Source organism: Musca autumnalis, unplaced genomic scaffold (genome assembly GCF_047663935.1).
Source record: "Musca autumnalis isolate F117 unplaced genomic scaffold, ASM4766393v1 scaffold_5, whole genome shotgun sequence".
NCBI classification, from domain to species: domain Eukaryota; kingdom Metazoa; phylum Arthropoda; class Insecta; order Diptera; family Muscidae; genus Musca; species Musca autumnalis.
In genome coordinates this window covers 46,006,580-46,025,091 of record NW_027412088.1, presented here as the reverse complement: position 1 = coordinate 46,025,091, position 18,512 = coordinate 46,006,580, and the positions used below count along the sequence as shown (strand labels likewise).

Sequence of the window (18,512 nt, the reverse complement as noted above, 5' to 3'; positions counted from 1 at the left end):
TTATTTGGATAATTTTTTTATTAAATTTCTTTATATCCTTAGTATTGTCCATGCAATTCCACATATGCAGCAAAGTTTTGTAGATTAAATAATAATGAAAAAAATCTTTACTGTTAAATTAGTTGCGTGATATCTGTTGTAGGTATCGCCGTACATAAAAAATAATAATAAAAATAAATAATAAATAAGTAAACAAGTTAATATGTCTATATATTTATTATTTAAAATTTTGTTACAAATCCACCAATTAACTAAATATACTTTTAATTCAAATGGTTTTTATTAACATTTAGCCAAAAGCAATGCATAAATTTTGTTATCAGTAAAAATTTATTCCATAGATTATTGTTGTTGACAAATATCGAACGTAACTTAAAGATATAGGTATTTTTTACTCTGTGTGTGATTTATAAACAAAATTTTATTTTATTGAGTTTTTTTTTCGATTTGATTTTGTTTGCGGTTTTTTATTTGCAAAAGCAAATAAACTGTCAAAAGAAAGATGGAAATGTTGCTACTTCCAAAGCAAAAGGACAAAAGATGTGCACACGATATACGAATTATGTGCAAACGTAATGAAGGGAATGCACCATTTTTAACGTTTAAAGACAATAGGAAGACTTTTTGGAAATTAAAAAAAATTAATTTCACTATGCAACATATTAATTATTTTGGGTGGATTATTAGTATATTTTATATTATTATTTTATATTTTATATGTATTTTATATTTTATACATATTTTATATTTTATTTTTTTCTATTTTAAATTTTGTATTTTTTATTTTAAATTTTATATTTTTTTCATATTTTATATTTCATATTCTATATTTTGTAGGGTGACGTAGGGGATGAAAGATACCAAGGAACGGTCCTGACCGGCTTTAACATGGTAAAGTCCAGGATTTATCTTGGTCCCTCTCTCATCTCAATTGGACACTGACCTCCCCGTGGTGTCACCTGGGGAGCTGCCGTTAACACCCGTTAAAGGTAGTGAGCTAACAAGTGCGCGCGTTCACCCATAAGAACGTTAAAAACTTGGGTTTGGGCGCCGGGCTAGTAACCCCCCCCCCCACCTAGAAAAAAGCAGCCTACTATGAAAAAACGAAAGAAAAGAAAAACAAACCCCTCTAAAGTTGACGACCCCCGCAAACGTTTTAAGGACGATGATCTGCGAATCTGCACCTGGAATGTTCGCACTCTTTATAGAGAAGGTGCAGTTTACGCGCTGGCAGATGTACTTGAAAAGTACAAGGCCGACATTACTGCCATACAGGAAATACGATGGACTGGGAAAGATGTCACAACAACACGTAAAGGTGACGCACTGTATTATAGCTGCCATGATACAAAGCATGAGTTTGGTTGCGGTTTTGTAGTTGGTCAGAGGTTAAAACTTGCTACAATTCGATTAAAAGCAAAATTCTTCAACATCAGCTTTATCTGCGCTCATGCTCCAACCGAAGACAAAGACGAACAGACCAAAGATATATTCTACGAGCGCTTAGAAGAAACATATGACCGTAGTCCTGCCCATGACATTAAAATTGTTCTAGGCGATTTTAATGCCAAAATTGGAAAGGGGAATATCTTTGGACAAACAGTCGGGAAATTCAGTCTACATAGTGAAACATCAGACAATGGAATGAGGCTGATAGACTTCGCAGCGGCAAAAACATGGTAGTTAGCAGTACCAGATTTAAGCATCTCGATATTCATAAGGGCACTTGGCTGTCTCCAGACCAAAGAACAATAAATCAAATTTATCACGTTGTGATAGATGGAAGGCATTCATCGAGCGTGTTGGATGTACGATCGTTCCGAGGAGCAAACATAGATTCGGACCATTACCTCGTAGCAGCAAAGGTACGTACCCGTCTAAACGTTGCAAATAAAGCACGGACAGACACAACACGAAAGTTGGACATCGATAAGCTGCAAACACAACAGATAGCCACAGCATATTCCACTCAACTGACCCAATTGCTTAATGAAACCGCTTCTCGTCCCGATAACATATCAGCACAATGGCAAAATATTGCCCACTCCATGCAAACAGCCGCAAAATCCGTACTTGGATACCAGAGACCTCCACCAAAGAATCCATGGTATGACCAGGAGTGCCGTACTGCTACCAAAGAAAAAAATGCGGCATATAGAGCTACTTTACAATCAGTAGCAACGCGTAGCGCACGAGAGGGGTATCGGGAGAAAAGGAGAGAGGAGAAACGTCTTTTCCGCAGGAAAAAGAGAGAGATGGAAAAGAGGGAGTGTGAACAAATAGAGATGTACAGGAGACAGAACGAAGTCCGAAAATTCTACCAAAGAGTGAAGCATCAAACTGAAGGCTTTGGTACAGGCATATCCTCCTGTAGAGACCAACAGGGTAATTTGGTAACTGATACAGATAGTGTGCTCAGGATATGGAAAGAACATTTTTCCAAACTGTTGGTATCCGATAGCAGTGAAGATGGCGAAGATACCACAGATCCAATCTCAGAAGATGGTATGGAATGTATACCGCCCAGCCAGGATGAGGTAAGGACAGCAATAAACAGGCTGAAGAATAATAAGGCGGCAGGAGCATATGGCCTACCAGCCGAGCTGTACAAAACCGGAGGCGACACGCTGATAAGGTGTATGCATCAGCTAGTTAGCACCATCTGGCAGGAAGAACGCGTACCCGACGATTGGAACGTGAGCATCCTATGTCCAGTCCACAAGAAGGGTGATAAGACTGTGTGCTCCAATTCCAGGGGCATAAGTCTGCTCCCGATTGCATATAAGATAGTATCTGGCATATTGTGTGAGAGACTAAAGCCTATGGTCAATGAAATTATTGGACCCTATCAGTGCGGCTTTAGACCTGGCAAATCCACCATTGACCAGATATTTACCTTGAGACAAATCCTGGAAAAGACCCAAGAAATTCAGATCGACACCTTCCATCTTTTCTTCGATTATAAAGCAGCATTCGACAGCCCTATACGTTCAAAAGTGTTCCATGCCATGTCTGATTTTGGTATTCCTGCAAAGCTCATTCGGCTTTGTAGAATGACGTTAACTGAGACGAGACCCTCAGTTAAAATAGGAAAGAACCTCTCCGAAGAGTTTATTACCAAAAGAGGTTTCAGAGAAGGAGACGGCCTGTCGTGTGATCTATTCAACATCCTGCTGGAAAAGGTCATACGAGACGCGAAGGTCAAAAGAAATGGAACGATATACACGAACAGCCATATGTTACTGGCTTATGCCGACGACATTGACATCATGGGTCGATCGGTAAAGGAAGTATCTGACACCTTTGCAAAAGTCGAAAGAGAATCTGCTAAAAAAACCAAGTTGATGGTATCGACGCGTAATATATCCACTAACACCGCACCATCTGTGAATGTTGGTACCTACAATTTTGAGGTAGTACAGGACTTCGTCTACCTCGGCACCGCCATAAACACAACAAATAACATCAGTTGTGAAATACGAAGAAGAATAGTGTTGGCTAACAGATGCTACTTTGGGCTTAGTAAGCAGTTTAGGAATAAAGCCACCTCTCGTCAAACAAAAGTAACACTTTACAAAACACTGATACTACCCGTGCTAATGTATGGTTCCGAAGCATGGGTACCTGCTCAAGCAGATAAGGCAGTGCTTGGTGTGTTCGAGAGAAAAATTCTTCGAAAGATCTACGGGCCAATCTGTGTTGACGGCGAATATCGGCGTCGTATGAACAACGAGCTGTATCAACTATACAATGACATCAATGTAGTTGAACGAATTGAGATACAAGGATTGCGATGGCTAGGCCATGTAATAAGAATGAGTGATGATAAACACGCTAAAAAGGCGTATAAATACGGGCCGCATGGAGGTTCTCGTATATCTGGAAGGCCAAAGCTTCGTTAGATCGAACAAGTCAAACGAGATATGAGAAAGATACATATCGCAGATTGGGAAAATACGGCAAGAAACAGAGAGGATAGGAGATTTTTCCATAAGCCGAACTAAGAGGCTTATGGAACAAATGTTCTGTAAAAGGCTAGCTAAGTAAGTAAGTATATTTTGTTATATTTTATATTTTTTGTATTTTATATTGAATATTTTAAATTTCATATTTAATATTCTTTATAATAAAATTTATATTTAAAATTTTTTATCTTATATTTTACATGTTATATATTATATATTTTTTTATTATTATATTTTGTATATTATATTTTATATTTAATATTTTATAACATATATTTTACATGTTATATATTATATATTTTATTTTACATTCTTCATTTTATATTTTAAATTTTATATTTTTTATATTATATTTTATATTGTATATTTTAAATTTTATAGTTTATATTTTTTATATTTTATATTTCATATTTTATCATTATATTATATATATTATATTTGATATTTTATATTTAGTATTTTATACCTTATATTTAAAATTTTTAATTTTATATTTTTTATATTATTATTTATATTGTAAATTTTATATTTAATATTTTTTATATTATATTTTTTATTGTATATTTTAAATTTTATATTTTTTATTATATTTTATATCTGATATTTTACATGTTATATATTATATTTTTTAGTTGTTGGCGTTTTTTATTGTTGGACTGCAGAATTTTACATCTTTGTGTTTATTTTAGCTTTAGTCCATATTTTGTTGTATTCAAGTATTTGAATAACAACAAAATGTTTTACAGTGGATATGAAATTGATTAGTTGCGGGCGGAGGGTAGGGAATACTATAGTTTCAGTTGTCACCAAACAACTTCATCAGTTCCCTTTTCCGCCGACTCTGTATCGATAAACAGGTCAATAAGCCCATCCAGCAAATTAAACAAAATGAGAAATTTGCTATATGGCCCTAAAGCTGATTACCCTACAATTTGAGTCGAACTAAAGAATTTCATATCCACCACTGTTTTTATGTCGTCTTTGCTTTGCAAAGAATACGAACATAGGATTGTTGCTTCAATAAGCGGGGGTAAAACAACGAGAAAGTTGTTGTTTTTGCATTACGCATTGATCAACAAGGCCGTGCTGATGCCTATTATTGTTGTTGGCGTTTTTTATTGTTGGACTGCAGAATTTTACATCTTTGTGTTTATTTTAGCTTTAGTCCATATTTTGTTGTATTCAAGTATTTGAATAACAACAAAATGTTTTACAGTGGATATGAAATTGATTAGTTGCGGGCGGAGGGGCTTATTGACCTGTTTATCGATACAGAGTCGGCGGAAAAGGGAACTGATGAAGTTGTTTGGTGACAACTGAAACTATAGTATTCCCTACCCTCCGCCCGCAACTAATTAATTTCATATCCACTGTAAAACATTTTGTTGTTATTCAAATACTTGAATACAGCAAAATATGGACTAAAGCTAAAATAAACACAAAGATGTTATATTTTTTATATTTTTTTATTTTATATTCTTTATTTTATATATTATATTTTTTATATTATATTCATAATTATACCCTCAGCATTTATGCTAACGAGGGTATATACACTTTCATACGGGCAAAATGTGCCTCATCCAAATAATGGTTTTAGACCACAAGTATGTTTGGACGAAATGTGTTTCAGACAATTTGGAGTCGATTGAGAAATGTCCGTCCGTCTGTCTGGCTGGAGCGCACGACAACTCTCAAACGGATAAACTTATTCGGTTTAAATGTTGGCTTTCGTAATATTTTACCCAAACTTAGTTTCAGTTCGAAGATGGGCTATATCGGTCCACTCCTTCCGGTACCTCCCCCACAAAAGTTCGAAAATGTTCGGAAAATTTGTGCGAACGATAACTCTTGAAGGGAGTAACCGCTTTGGTCCATACTTTGCCCATCGTGAAACGTGCACCAGACTTAAATAAGGTTTGATTATGAACCCAATCGGTCCACTCCTTCGGGTCCCTCCCACACAAAATTTCGAAAAAGTTCAGTTTAGGGCCATCTCTCGAATCGCTTTGATTTTTGTTTTAGCAACTTGTATTCACTACCCTCCATACGACGGTACAAGTTTCATTAGGGGCAAGTCCATACTTCCTGAGAAAATAGCATGAAACTTGCAAAAAACCCCTATGACAGCGTGTGAGGTAGTTGGAGCGCAAGATAACTCTAGAACGGATCTGCCGATTCGGTCCAACATTTAGCCTTAGTAATATTTTGTCCAAACATAGTTTAAGTTCAAAGATAAGCTATATCGGTCCACTCCTTCAGGTACGGTAACTCGTACGGTAACTCTTGAAGGAAGTGACCGAATTGGTCTATACTTTACACATCCTAATATACAAGGTATAGATCAGGTTCAAATATGGGCTATATTTGTCCACTCCATCCGGTACCTCCCACACAAAATTTCGGATAAGTTCACTTTAAGACCTGATATCGAATCACTTTGATTTTTGTTGAAGCAACTTGCATTCGCTGCCTCAATTATGATGGTAAAATTTTTTTAGGGGCAAGTCCATACTTCTTGAGCAAACAGCCCGAAGAGTGTAAAAACCCCTATGGCGCCATATGTTGTGGCTGGAGAGCCACTTCCATAACGGTCTATGTCAATCCATTCCTTTACTAATCAACATTTTTGTCGGTTCAAACGCCCTAAATACATACGTATTTTGGGAAAAAATTGTTTCAATATACATAGGCTGAGGATATATCTCTGTCGGAAAAGCCGACTGATACTTTTTTACTTGTTGTATATTTTAAATTTTATAGTTTATATTTTTTATATTTTATATTTCAAATTTTATACTGTACTTCTAATGCTAATGTTTAGCTAATGCTAATGTTTTTAGATGCTGGCTTTTAAACCTTGGGTGCAAGTAATCTGGCATGCCATCTTTTTAGCATCTTCATCGATGAATTTTATATGAGCGTGAACCCCAACAGATGTTATTCATTTTTGGATCCTAAGCATGTCATTTACACCAATGCTTTGACATGTCATTTTCACCAATGTTTTGGCATGTCATTTTCACCAACCCTTTGCAATGGCATTATCATTACGACGAGAGTTTTGACAACGTTGGTTGTGATTTCGAGTCTCCGACAACATCAAGTCTATTGTAAATAATTATTCTTACATTTTAGAAAAAAGTGTATAAATAAAAACAAAAAATTCATCTCTATTGGATCGATGGAATGGGTTCAATGCTGATGAAAAGATCGGATCTTTGACGACTTCCTTTGCATTGGTTCTAATGCTAATGAAAAGATGCCATGAAATCACGTCATCGCATGGAACCCCTTCCTTCAAATTTTACTGGGATATTATATATTATATTTTATACTTTAGTTTTTAGCCAAAAACCTGATATATTTTTTATAGGACTCCTTCCCATTTGTAGCACAGTGTAAAATATATTAAATTTTTCTCAACTAGAGACGTCAGTTGAATCGCTAAAAACAATCAATTATTTAAAGATAATATTTATTTAGAATACAATGATTATCATTGTTATTATGGACAATTTTGATTTAAAAATATTTTGATACTAAATATAGGCCACTTAGTGGGGGACATGTTTCAATCTTTCCCCACTTCCCCTGACATCAACCTACATACTTTTGATGATTAATATGTCGTCAACACAAAACTTTTGTTTTGGATAATGTTATATTGATTAAAAATGCCGAGCGCGGACTATACACTTATAATTACCTCTTTTCACACAAATTGCATTCGTTACACTCTGCACCACTATAGACATAAAATCGCAATTTCTAACCACGTTAGTCTTAGGTTCCCAACTAGTATTCATTTTGAAAATACTCAACACTTCTTTAATAATTTATCATGTTACTTGATATATTGTTATTTGTTGCTTTTTTAAAGAATTCAACTTCAAAATTTTCTATTTATCGGCATTGTTCGACGGAGTATATACGCAAACAAAAGTTTAAGGGATTTTATGAATAGTATTATATGACGATGGTGGGATAACAGTCATATAGAGACAGGTATCAGATGTAGCAAGATTATCTCCTATAACAGCAGTAATACACTGCCTTAATTTGATCACCGACTTAGTTCTACATTTTTAACCTATTCCATGGTGCGGTAGTCATTCATAGTGGTGACAACACTATAATTCTTCCGTTTGATTACAAATTTTTCAAATAAGAAAATAATTTTATCCATACTAACCTCTTCCCCTAAGCCATGGATAATGGGCAAAGGCTAAACTATCACATATTGCCGAGCATTGGTGTCTGTGGAGAAATTTCACCAACCACTAAAACACAAACCAACACCAAAAGATAAATTCGGAAGTAAATTTAGATAAGTTCCAAGAGTTCAACTCACTTTTATCAGAAATACAAAAGAAATGAATAGAAACAAATCGAAACAATAGATATAAAATGCGTCCATTAAAGTTAATTTTGAAAAATATTTTTTTGGAATGTTGTTGACATTACGACGAAAGGACAATTGGAAAAGAAATAAAACGATTATAGAAAGTCGATAAAATAATAATATGTCAATAAATGATATACACCGAAAGAAATTTGGTATAACAAGAAAAAAAGTATAACCCCCTGTTTTTGTAAAACATTTTTGGTCTGTTCCAGAACTGCAAGAATCTACAAATTTTTACTATTCTTTCCGATAACAAAAAGAGAAAAATGCTATCGTAGTAAAAAATAGTAGCTTCTTGCAGGTTCTGGAACAAAGCATTTATTGTTCTCACACGAATTGTCAAATTTTGTAGATCGATTTACTCGCCTTAGCGCAAATGTGGAACGCTGATTTTTGAATGAGGAATTCTTAACTATATATAGAACGTGTCTACGAAGAATTAGGTCTGTATGTCATCTAGGGGCTGAGCTATGGATGCCCAAATTATTACGAATATAGACGAACGAACAAAAAATAGTTACAAAAACAGGGGGTAAGTCGCCTTTGCTGACAGATACACTCCGGTTCATCTGAATAGAACTAACCAATTATGCCTACAAATATTGTTATATCTAACGATAGGAGAGATAATAGTATATTTCAAGACCCTAATACAAATTTTTTGCCCAATATTTGTTGGCATTGGACACACACAGCCGTTAGTTATAATTATAAGTAGTTTTTGTAAAAGTTTTCACACACACATCTGACAATGAATTTGTGCAAACTCCTATGGTGGTTCTATCCTGGTGAACCATTAAAACATGCCAATATTTTGACATTTTTTCATAAAGCGAGTAAAAAGTACTATATACTCAACATTTCCACAAAAATATAATTTTCAATTCCGCTCCTATCGTTAGATATAACGGTATTTGTAGGCAAATTTGGTTGGTTCTATTCAGATGAGCCGAAGTGTATATACATTGGACATTTGAACTTGCCGACAAAAAAGTTTAGGACTAAAGTTCAAAAGTGTTGCGGAGGAGGTACTTGAAGGAACGGACCGACATAATCCATTATAGAAGATGACCTTATTTTTCGAGTCATATCTTTTCGATAGATATCGTGCCCACTAGTCATTTCAGTGGGTCATCGTATAACTTTTGGACCAGTATGCCAGGAAGTATTGACTTGTCCATGGAAAACATATGCTGTGTTCCAGAACCTGCAATAAGCAACTACTTTTTACTACGATAACATTTTTTCTTTTATGTTATCGAAAAAATAGTGCAAATTAGTAGATTCTTGCAGTACTGGAACAGATCAATAATATCGCCGTAAACAGGACCACAATGAACAGCATCGGTATACATTTCCAAAGGATAATTTAACGTAGACACAAATGTTGAACTTTTGTAGGGGAGGTACTCTAAAGGCCTCGACACATAAGAAGCATGTCATTCTTGCTTAAGTCATATCTGTAGTGGGATTCTCTAACGCATTTTTTGGTTACCGACAAAAATCGGTAAAATTAAAACGAAAAATAATGAATGAAAAGTTGAAGTAAAAGTTGACAACACTGTTGCTATCGGTAGAACTTTGCGACTACTTTTTATTGGTCGTTAACTTACGGAATAATATCGTTAATTACCGAAATTATAAGGATTTTAATTTTACCGATTTTTGTCGGTAACCAAAAAATGCGTTAGAGAATCCCACTACTGGTAAATGACTAATGACCAAGTTCGACCTAATTCAAATGTGATTCTGAAATCTTTTCATTAGGTTGAACTTGGTCTTTGGTCTTTAGTCTTTTATCAGATATGACTTAAGCAAGAATGCCATGCTTCTTATGTGTCGAGGCCTTAAGGATCCGGTAAAAATTTCACGATGTACAAAGTGTGGACCAAATTGGTTATTCCCTTCAAGAGTTATCGGTGGCACAAATTTTCCGAACATTTTCGAACTTTTGTGGGAGAGGTACCGGAAGGAGTGGACCGATATAACCCATCTTCGAACTTAAACTAAATTTGGACAAAATATTATGAAATCCAAGTTTTGGACCGAATCGGTCCAGAGTTATCGTGCTCTCCAGCCAGACACGGACATGGCTAAATCAACACTAAATTGCAAAGGAATTTGTTTTTGTTTGTAACGTTACTGCCAGTTGTATTTGTAAACAAAACAAGGAAATGTCATAAATTATTGGAATTTAAAAAACTAATAATTTTTCACATTTGGTTGAATATTTTGGAAAACATGAATGAAAATTCGTTACATTTTCAATTTTTATGTTTCCACATCATTCCACTAAATGCATAAATTCTCGCAGAAAGTAGAATTCTTGCAGAAAAGTTTGGGGCCGCTGGAAATTCATAGAAAAAGGAGAAGCTGTTTCAATGTTTTGTTTTAGAAATCAAAGAAGCACATGTTTATTAGGGCTTTATTTTTTTAAATTTTAACAAAATACCTCACATATTAACAAACGTTGTATCGCCTCTACAAGCGGTGATTTACTGCGCGGCTTATCGTTCGAACTTGGAGGAGCTTACGTATCATTGATATGAAGAAGTCTTTCTGGGAAATGGGTTTTTCCGAATGATATATTTTTTTCTCAAAAAATATATGTCCCTAATGTACATCGAAATATAAATAAATGTATAAAGCCTTTACCTAATTAACTGGGTGTTGCGTGTGCGTTCAAAAAAACAAAATACATGTATTTGTTTTTGTTTTCAATTTGAAATACATGTATTTTGTTTTTGTATTTTTGAACGCACACGCAACACGCAGTTAATTAGGTAAAGGCTTAAAATGTCTTATGAAATTTGACACTAACACTACAACCCAGTTCAGCCAGCTGGGTATTGCTGCTACCTTTTCTTGTTCTACCATGACTAAATTGTCTGAAAAGATTTCGTCCAAACATACTTGGGGTCTAAAACTATTATTTCGATGAGGCCCATTTTGCCCGTACTTACTAAAGCAAATGGGGCATACCTTGGTATGTTTGAAAGAAAAATTCATCGAAAGATTTATGGACCAATATGCGTGGACGGTGAATACCTTGAGGCATTTAGCTACATTTTGGACCGAACTTCAAAACATATGCACTAAAAATTGCCAACATAAGTCATTGTTTTGGTATAGCTCCCATAAAACGTACCTCCCGTTTATCAGTATTTTGAGGATTTAAGCTAAATTCCAACTTCTTTATAATAAACTTCCCTATAACGAATTTTTCTCTATAACGAATAAAAATAGCCTCTCTATAGCGAACTTCCAATTAACGAATACTCTCTATAACGACGTTTTTTTTATTGCACATGTGGAAATTCTCACACAAAATTCATTATGTTTACGCAAAACAATGTGAAACAAAACAAATTTATCAATCCTCTTTATACCCTCAGCATTTACCCTAACGAGGGTATATACACTTTCATACGACCAAAAATGTGCCTCATCAAAATAATGGTTTAAGACCCCAACTATATTTGAACGAAATTCATTTCAGACAATTTGGAGTAGATTTAACCATGTCCGTTTGTCTGGCTGGCTGGCTGGAGCGCACGATAAGTCTCGAAGGAACTAACCGATTTGTCCATACTTTGCACATCGTAATATTTCTACCAGACATAGATCATTTTCAAATATATCGGTATCGAACAGATAAACCAATTCGATTTGGCAATCGTAATATTTTGCCTAAAGTTAAATTAAGCTCTAAGATGGGCCTTATCGTCCCCTATTACATTGGTACAACATTTTTGAGTGACAAGTCCACACTTCTTGAGAAAATAACCCGAAAGCTGTGAACAACCTCAACCGCAAGCATGTGTAGTGGTTACAGCAGTCACCGTACCGCACTACAACTCTCGAACCGAATACTGCGTCGGCCCACATATCGTATTTCTTCGAATACCACATGAAATTCGAAGGTGGTGCTTAAAGGCCCACTCCTTCCCGCAACTCCCCCACAAAAGTTCGAAAATATTCGCTAAAATTGTATGCGCGTTATCTCATAAACGGAGCGATCAACCGATTTGGTCCAAACTTTGGATCTCGAAATATTTTGTCCAAACTTAGTTTATGTTCAAATGTGGACCCTATCGGCCCACTTTATGTTCAACATTTTTGTTATGGTGTATTTATAGGCCTTTGAATTTTTGTTTTAATATAAGATGGCCTGTTCCCGTACTTTATAAAGTGGTAAAAGTCGTAAAAGTTGTAAAAGTCGTAAACGATTTTCATATAAATTTTGTGTACGGGAACGCAAAATGTGTAAAAGTGGTAAAAATTGTAAAAACTTTTTAGTTCTGGAACAGAGCTAGAATTTTATGAAAACCCAAGGAGTATTTTTTTTTTTAATTTTTAAACAAATCAAACAAATCACGGTGCTCTTGAAGCAACTTTAATTGAAAGGAGTAAGACTAAAAAAAATGTTGTAGCTATGTAAATTCTCTTAAAGATTGATCCCTTATGACAATCTCCTAGGTTTAACCCTTATTGCGATATAGAAGTTCAAATTGGAACTATGCACAATGGTCTCAAATCCAAATTTTCTGGCCAAAACTATTTCAACGTCCATTTTGTATTGAAATTAATTATTATTTATATTAAATGTGTACAAACAGTTATTCTTACGTTTTATCGACCAAAATGACCAAAAGCAGCCAAAATTTGTTGAACGGTGGTCCCGTTGTGTGGGGTCTAAGCCAAAACATTGACCTATGTTAATAATATTTGGTACGAAGGATTGATATCTTCCAAGAGGTCGAAATACCAAATTTCAGCCGAATCGGTCATACAGTGCGCTAAAATCTACAAAATATCTAAGATCGGACGGTACTTTAATGTGGGGGCTATGCCAAAAAATTTACCTATTTTCCAAAAAGTTACACATACCTGTTTTCTACACTCTGAAACCCTTAAATGTGAATTTTAAGAAAAATCGGTTGATAGATGTGGGTATTATCGTTCTATTTCAATTGGGTACTACGTACAGTCACAATAGGTATTTACAAAAAATTTTCCCATCATAAAATAAAAAAATCCACTTTATTTTAACTGTGGCAAATTTGAGCAAGAATTTATTTCTCAATTTATTAGTTCAGACCCCCAGCTATCTTCCAAAATCAATTTGGAGGTGGACAAACTTGGACATTTTTTTAAAAGTTTAAATATATTTTAAAAATATTTGTAAAAAATAATTTTCAATATACATATAAACAGGGATTTTACTACTCCAATTTTACAAAATTTTTAGTTCTTTTTTTAATATTATGAAAGTACTCACCACCAGCTTCCCGATTCATTATAACTTTGGACTCACTTCTCTATATTTATGCAGCGACACAGCACAAAAAAAAGAATCTATTTTACAACAATTTTTTTTTGTTTTTTTACAATTAAGTGCCAACTTTGACACTGCTCCAACTAACAGCATCTATCGGTAATTACAAAAACTAATTATTTTTAGATGACTTGATGTGTTTTTTATTATTCTGTGCAAAAAAAAAAAATAAAATTTCGAAACTTCAAAAATAGGGTTTTGGCCAAAAATTTCCTGATTGAAACCTATGTGCTATGTATTGATTGTATCGCTACTTTATAAAACAATATAGGTGTAAGCACCTTCCATTTAAAGTAGCTTCAAGAGCACCGTGACATTTTAAAATTTTCGAAAATATATTGTTGATTTTTATACCCTACACCACTATGTGGGGAGGGTATTATAAGTTGGTTTTGCCCAAAAAATTTGTAACGCATCGAAATAATGGTCGTAGACCCATACTTATATATACCAAAATGAGTGTCTCGATGAGCTGAGTCGATCTGACTATGTGTGCCCGTCCGTCCGTCAGTCTGTCCATCTAAATCTTGTAATCAAACTACAGGTCGCAATTTTGACCGGATCGTCACCAAATTTTGAGGATTATTGGGGGTCTTACAGAGGAAGAAGCCTTTTGATTTTGGTGATGGTCGGATAATATTCAGGGGTCGGAATGGCAAACAACTTATTTGGAGAAAAAGTCAACGTTTTATTTCAAAGCGAATATCTCCGCTTCTATAAGGGGTATATCAAACCTGCTAATGAAAGTACAAAATATCAAATTTGCAACGATGTAACGTAGGTTGTCGTAGGTGGTCAAACAACGAAGATATCGTAATAGCCGCTAATAGAACACAACTTTTCATTTTTTGCAATTTTAATAATAATGACGAATATCACAGCTTTGGTTGGGGACTTTCCAAAAGCAAAGTTTGATTATGAAAGTAGAAAATCCCATCTTCACAATGATGTGCAGCAGGTTGGCGTAGGTGGCCAAATAACGGAGATATCGCAATAGTCGGTTATACATCCCATTTTTTTAATTTTTTTGTCGCAATTTTGATTGCATCGTCACGAAATTTTGGGTGTTAATGGGGGTCCCACAGAGGATAAAACATATTGATTTTGGTAATTGTCGGATATTATTATGGGGTACGAATTTGAGAAAAACATTTTTGGAGAAAAGGCCAACGTTTTATTTCAAAGCGAATATCTCTCTTCTGTAAGAGGTATATCGAAAGCAAAACCTGGCAAGGAAAGTAGAAAATATCACCTTTACAACGATGTGAAGTAGTTTGTCATAGACGGTCAAACAACAGAGATATCGCAATAGTCGGTAATGTATCCCTTTTTCCATTTTTTGTGCAATCACACTACAGGTCGGAATTTTGTTAGCTCGATCCAATTAATTAATTAAGAATTTTGATCGGATCCTCACGAAATGTTGGGGGTTGATGGGGGCTCACAGAGAAAGAAGCCTATTGATGGTTGGTGTACATCAAACTTTTCCATTTTTATACCCTACACCACTATGTGGTAAGGGGTATTATGTGTTAGTGCATTTGTATCTAACATACAAAAGGAAGCGAGATAGACCCATAGTTCCTTCTAGGGATATACATAGAATCACTTTCTGAGTCGATTTATGCATGTCCGTCCGTCCGTCCGTCCGTTCGCAACATACAGGTCGCATTTGTTGACCGATTTCGCTGAAAATTGGGGAATACCATTTTTTAGCCTTCGGAAGATCAAGTTCGAAGATGGGCTATATCGGTCCAAGTTTTGGTATAGCCCCCATATAACGATACCTCCCGATTTAAGGTATTTTAAGGATCTTAGCCGCATTTGTTGCCCAAACCAGCTGAAATTTTACATTTGAGGTTCCCAATGGCCGCGAAATTGCTCCACTAAAAATTGTCAAGATAGGTCCACGGTTCGGTATAGTCCCCATATAACGATACCTACCGATTTAAGGTATTTTATGGATCTTAGCCACATTTTTTGCCCAAACTAGCTGAAATTTTACATTTAAGGTTCTCAATGGCCGCGAAATTGCTCCACTAAAAATTGTCAAGATATGTCCACGGTTCGGTATAGTCCCCATATAACGATACCTCCCGATTTAAGGTATTTTAGGGATCTTAGCCACATTTTTTGCTTGAACTAGCTGAAATTTTACATATGTGGTTCCCAGTGGCCACGAAATTTCGCTACTTAAATTGAGCCAAATTATATCGAAATCGGTTCAGATTTGGATATAGCTCCCATATATATGTTCGCCCGATTTCACGTATTTGCTGCACCAAACACGCTATATACGTCCGATTTTGATGAAATTTGGAATGTTTGACTGAATTCGGTCTAGAAATAAGTGTGCCAAATTATATCGAAATCGGTTCCGATTTGGATATAGCTCCCATATATATTTTCGGCCGATTTCACGTATTTTCTGTACCAAACACGCTATATATTTCCGATTTCGATGAAATTTGGAATGTGTGACCGAATTCAGTCTAGAAATAAATGTGCCAAATTATATCGAAATCGGTTCAGATTTGGATATAGCACCCATATATATTTTCGGCCGATTTCGTGTATTTTCAGCTCCAAACACGATATATAAGTCCGATTTCAATGATATTTGGAATGTGTGACTGAATTCGGTCTGGAAATAAATGTGCCAAATTATATCATAATCGGTTAAGATCTGGATATAGCTCCGATTTATATTTTACATATTCACAGTGGTGTAGGGTATTATATAGTCGGCCCCGCCCGACTTTGATCCTTTCCTTACTGGTTTTATTTGAGGTTTACTGACGATGCACTTAAATACGTTTCAACAAAATTGGCCTGTATTAATGAAGACGTTCAGAGTAAAGGCGCTAAGCTATCCCAATTTTAATATTTTGAATTTAACCAGTAAAAAGCTTATGCGCATGGGTAGTGGTGTAGGGTATCACATAGTCGGCCCCTACCCGACTATAGCCTTTGCTCACTTGTTTTTTTATTTATTTTTAAAGCAATATTTTGTTATTTTTAATTTTTATGGTTTGTTTATTGGTGTCTGACCTTTTTGATCGGGAAAAAACGTTTTTCAACCACTGTGCTATGGACGAAACAAGTGGAAGATGATATCAAATTACTTTTTATTCTTTGTTCGGGTTATAGGACAAATATTTTATATCACCAACAATGTATTTACCAAACTGTTACATGAAGAAGTTGCGAGAGGGAACAACAACAAATATTTCTGGTTATTCTTAGCAAAAAATAGTCAGATCTAAAAAGTCCTTGTTACTGTCGTGATTATGTTCTTGATTTATGAATGTGCAATTTCAGTGCTCATTTATAACTTTATTTTACACTTTTGACCACTGTGCACTGCGACATTGTAAAATTATTTCAATGATAAAAGTCTTACACCCCTACAAATTATGTTGTTTTTATTGTAAATTACAGCTCACATATGAGATCATTTTTGTTAACCTAGAAAACAAACATCTGTCAAGTATAATAACCTATTGAATACACAACTTTGGACTTATCATGCGTATTATAAAATTAAATGTGATATTTGTTTTATAATTTGCTGGGCCTACCAGCCATCAGCCGATGCTAGAAACATCTTGAAGTATGACAACTTTTTTGTTGTTCTTCTCCAAACATGGCAATTGTAAATATATGTACATCTACTGTAACAAAAATAATAGTATATAGCATCATAACAAACCTGATCGGGTAAAACAATGACGATTAAAATACAACGAATCACGGGTAATATTGAATTGCTGATCCTCGGGTAGATTTACACCGCCATCAAATTTAAAGCCTTTGTAAATTATCTGTGAAAAAATATATTAATTGCATTGGAATTCTTTCTCTTGGCAAATGTTTGCAAATTCTTCTTCTTCTTCTACTTACGATAAATAAAAGCACCATTAAAAATGTTAAATAGATTATATCGCTTATAAACATTTCAGTTGTCATTGCTTTGGAAAATTATGTCAAATAGTATTTTAGGAATTGTTAGTACTTTTCTCCGTTGTAAATGTTCACTTTATGTTCTTTAATTAATCACCAGCTAGATAAAAATGCCAGATATTTAAGATGAGCCAAGAAGATATTTCTTCTCTATGAAACAGCAAAAATTGTAGTAATTCGCTATCTACATACATATTCGTATAGATATGTTTGTAGATGTGTTATTGTTTGTGTTGGTATGTATCTTATATTGGAATCTTGATAAGTCAGTGTATGGATGTTATCTTATCGAAGTTTGCAACTTGGAGAAATCCGATGAATGTTTCGTTGCTCTGCCTATACTCGAGAATTATGTTAACAGCGACGTTGACGTTATTGTTGGAGATGGAACAAGCCCCCAATGCATCGGAGATGGGAATCAAATTGTTCAAAAAAGTAATAGTAATAAACCAAAGTAATTCAAATTTAATTTTATATTTGACTGCTGTCGACATCTACTTGGTACTGATTGAAAGCTTTGCTGGTCTTCTGGATTAGTATTTTACATGTCTCTAATATACCAACAAGTTTGTAACGCATCGAAATAATGGTCGTAGACCCATACTTATACATATATACCAAAATGAATGTATCGACGAGCTGAGTCGATCTGGCTATGTGTCCGTCCGTCCGTCTGTCCATACAAACCTTGTAATCATGCTACAGCTCGCAATTTTAACCCGCTCGTCACCAAATTTTGGGTGTTGATAAAGGTCCCTGAGGGGAAGAAGCCTATTGATTCTGGTGATGGTCGGATAATATTCAGCGGTCGGAATGGGAAAATAACGTATTTGGAGGA

At 34.9% G+C, this 18,512-nt stretch overlaps 1 protein-coding gene across 3 annotated transcripts in view; it reads right to left on the bottom strand.

The window, feature by feature from the left end:
* LOC141405144 (uncharacterized) overlaps window positions 1-18,512 on the bottom strand; it is a 136,414-nt gene that overhangs the window by 101,880 nt on the left and 16,022 nt on the right. The window contains exons 1-2 of one of the 3 annotated variants that reach the window (XM_073989173.1): window positions 17,615-17,848; window positions 17,424-17,535 (exon numbers count right to left, since the gene is read on the bottom strand). The exons of 1 other annotated variant lie outside the window; for it this stretch is intronic. In XM_073989173.1, the coding sequence (XP_073845274.1) occupies window positions 17,424-17,535; window positions 17,615-17,680 (178 nt within the window). In that variant the 5' untranslated portion in view covers window positions 17,681-17,848. Of the gene's footprint in view, window positions 1-8,160; window positions 8,249-8,319; window positions 8,435-17,423; window positions 17,536-17,614; window positions 17,849-18,512 lie in introns of those variants that run through there. One more of the 3 variants, XM_073989174.1, reaches the window with a different exon arrangement.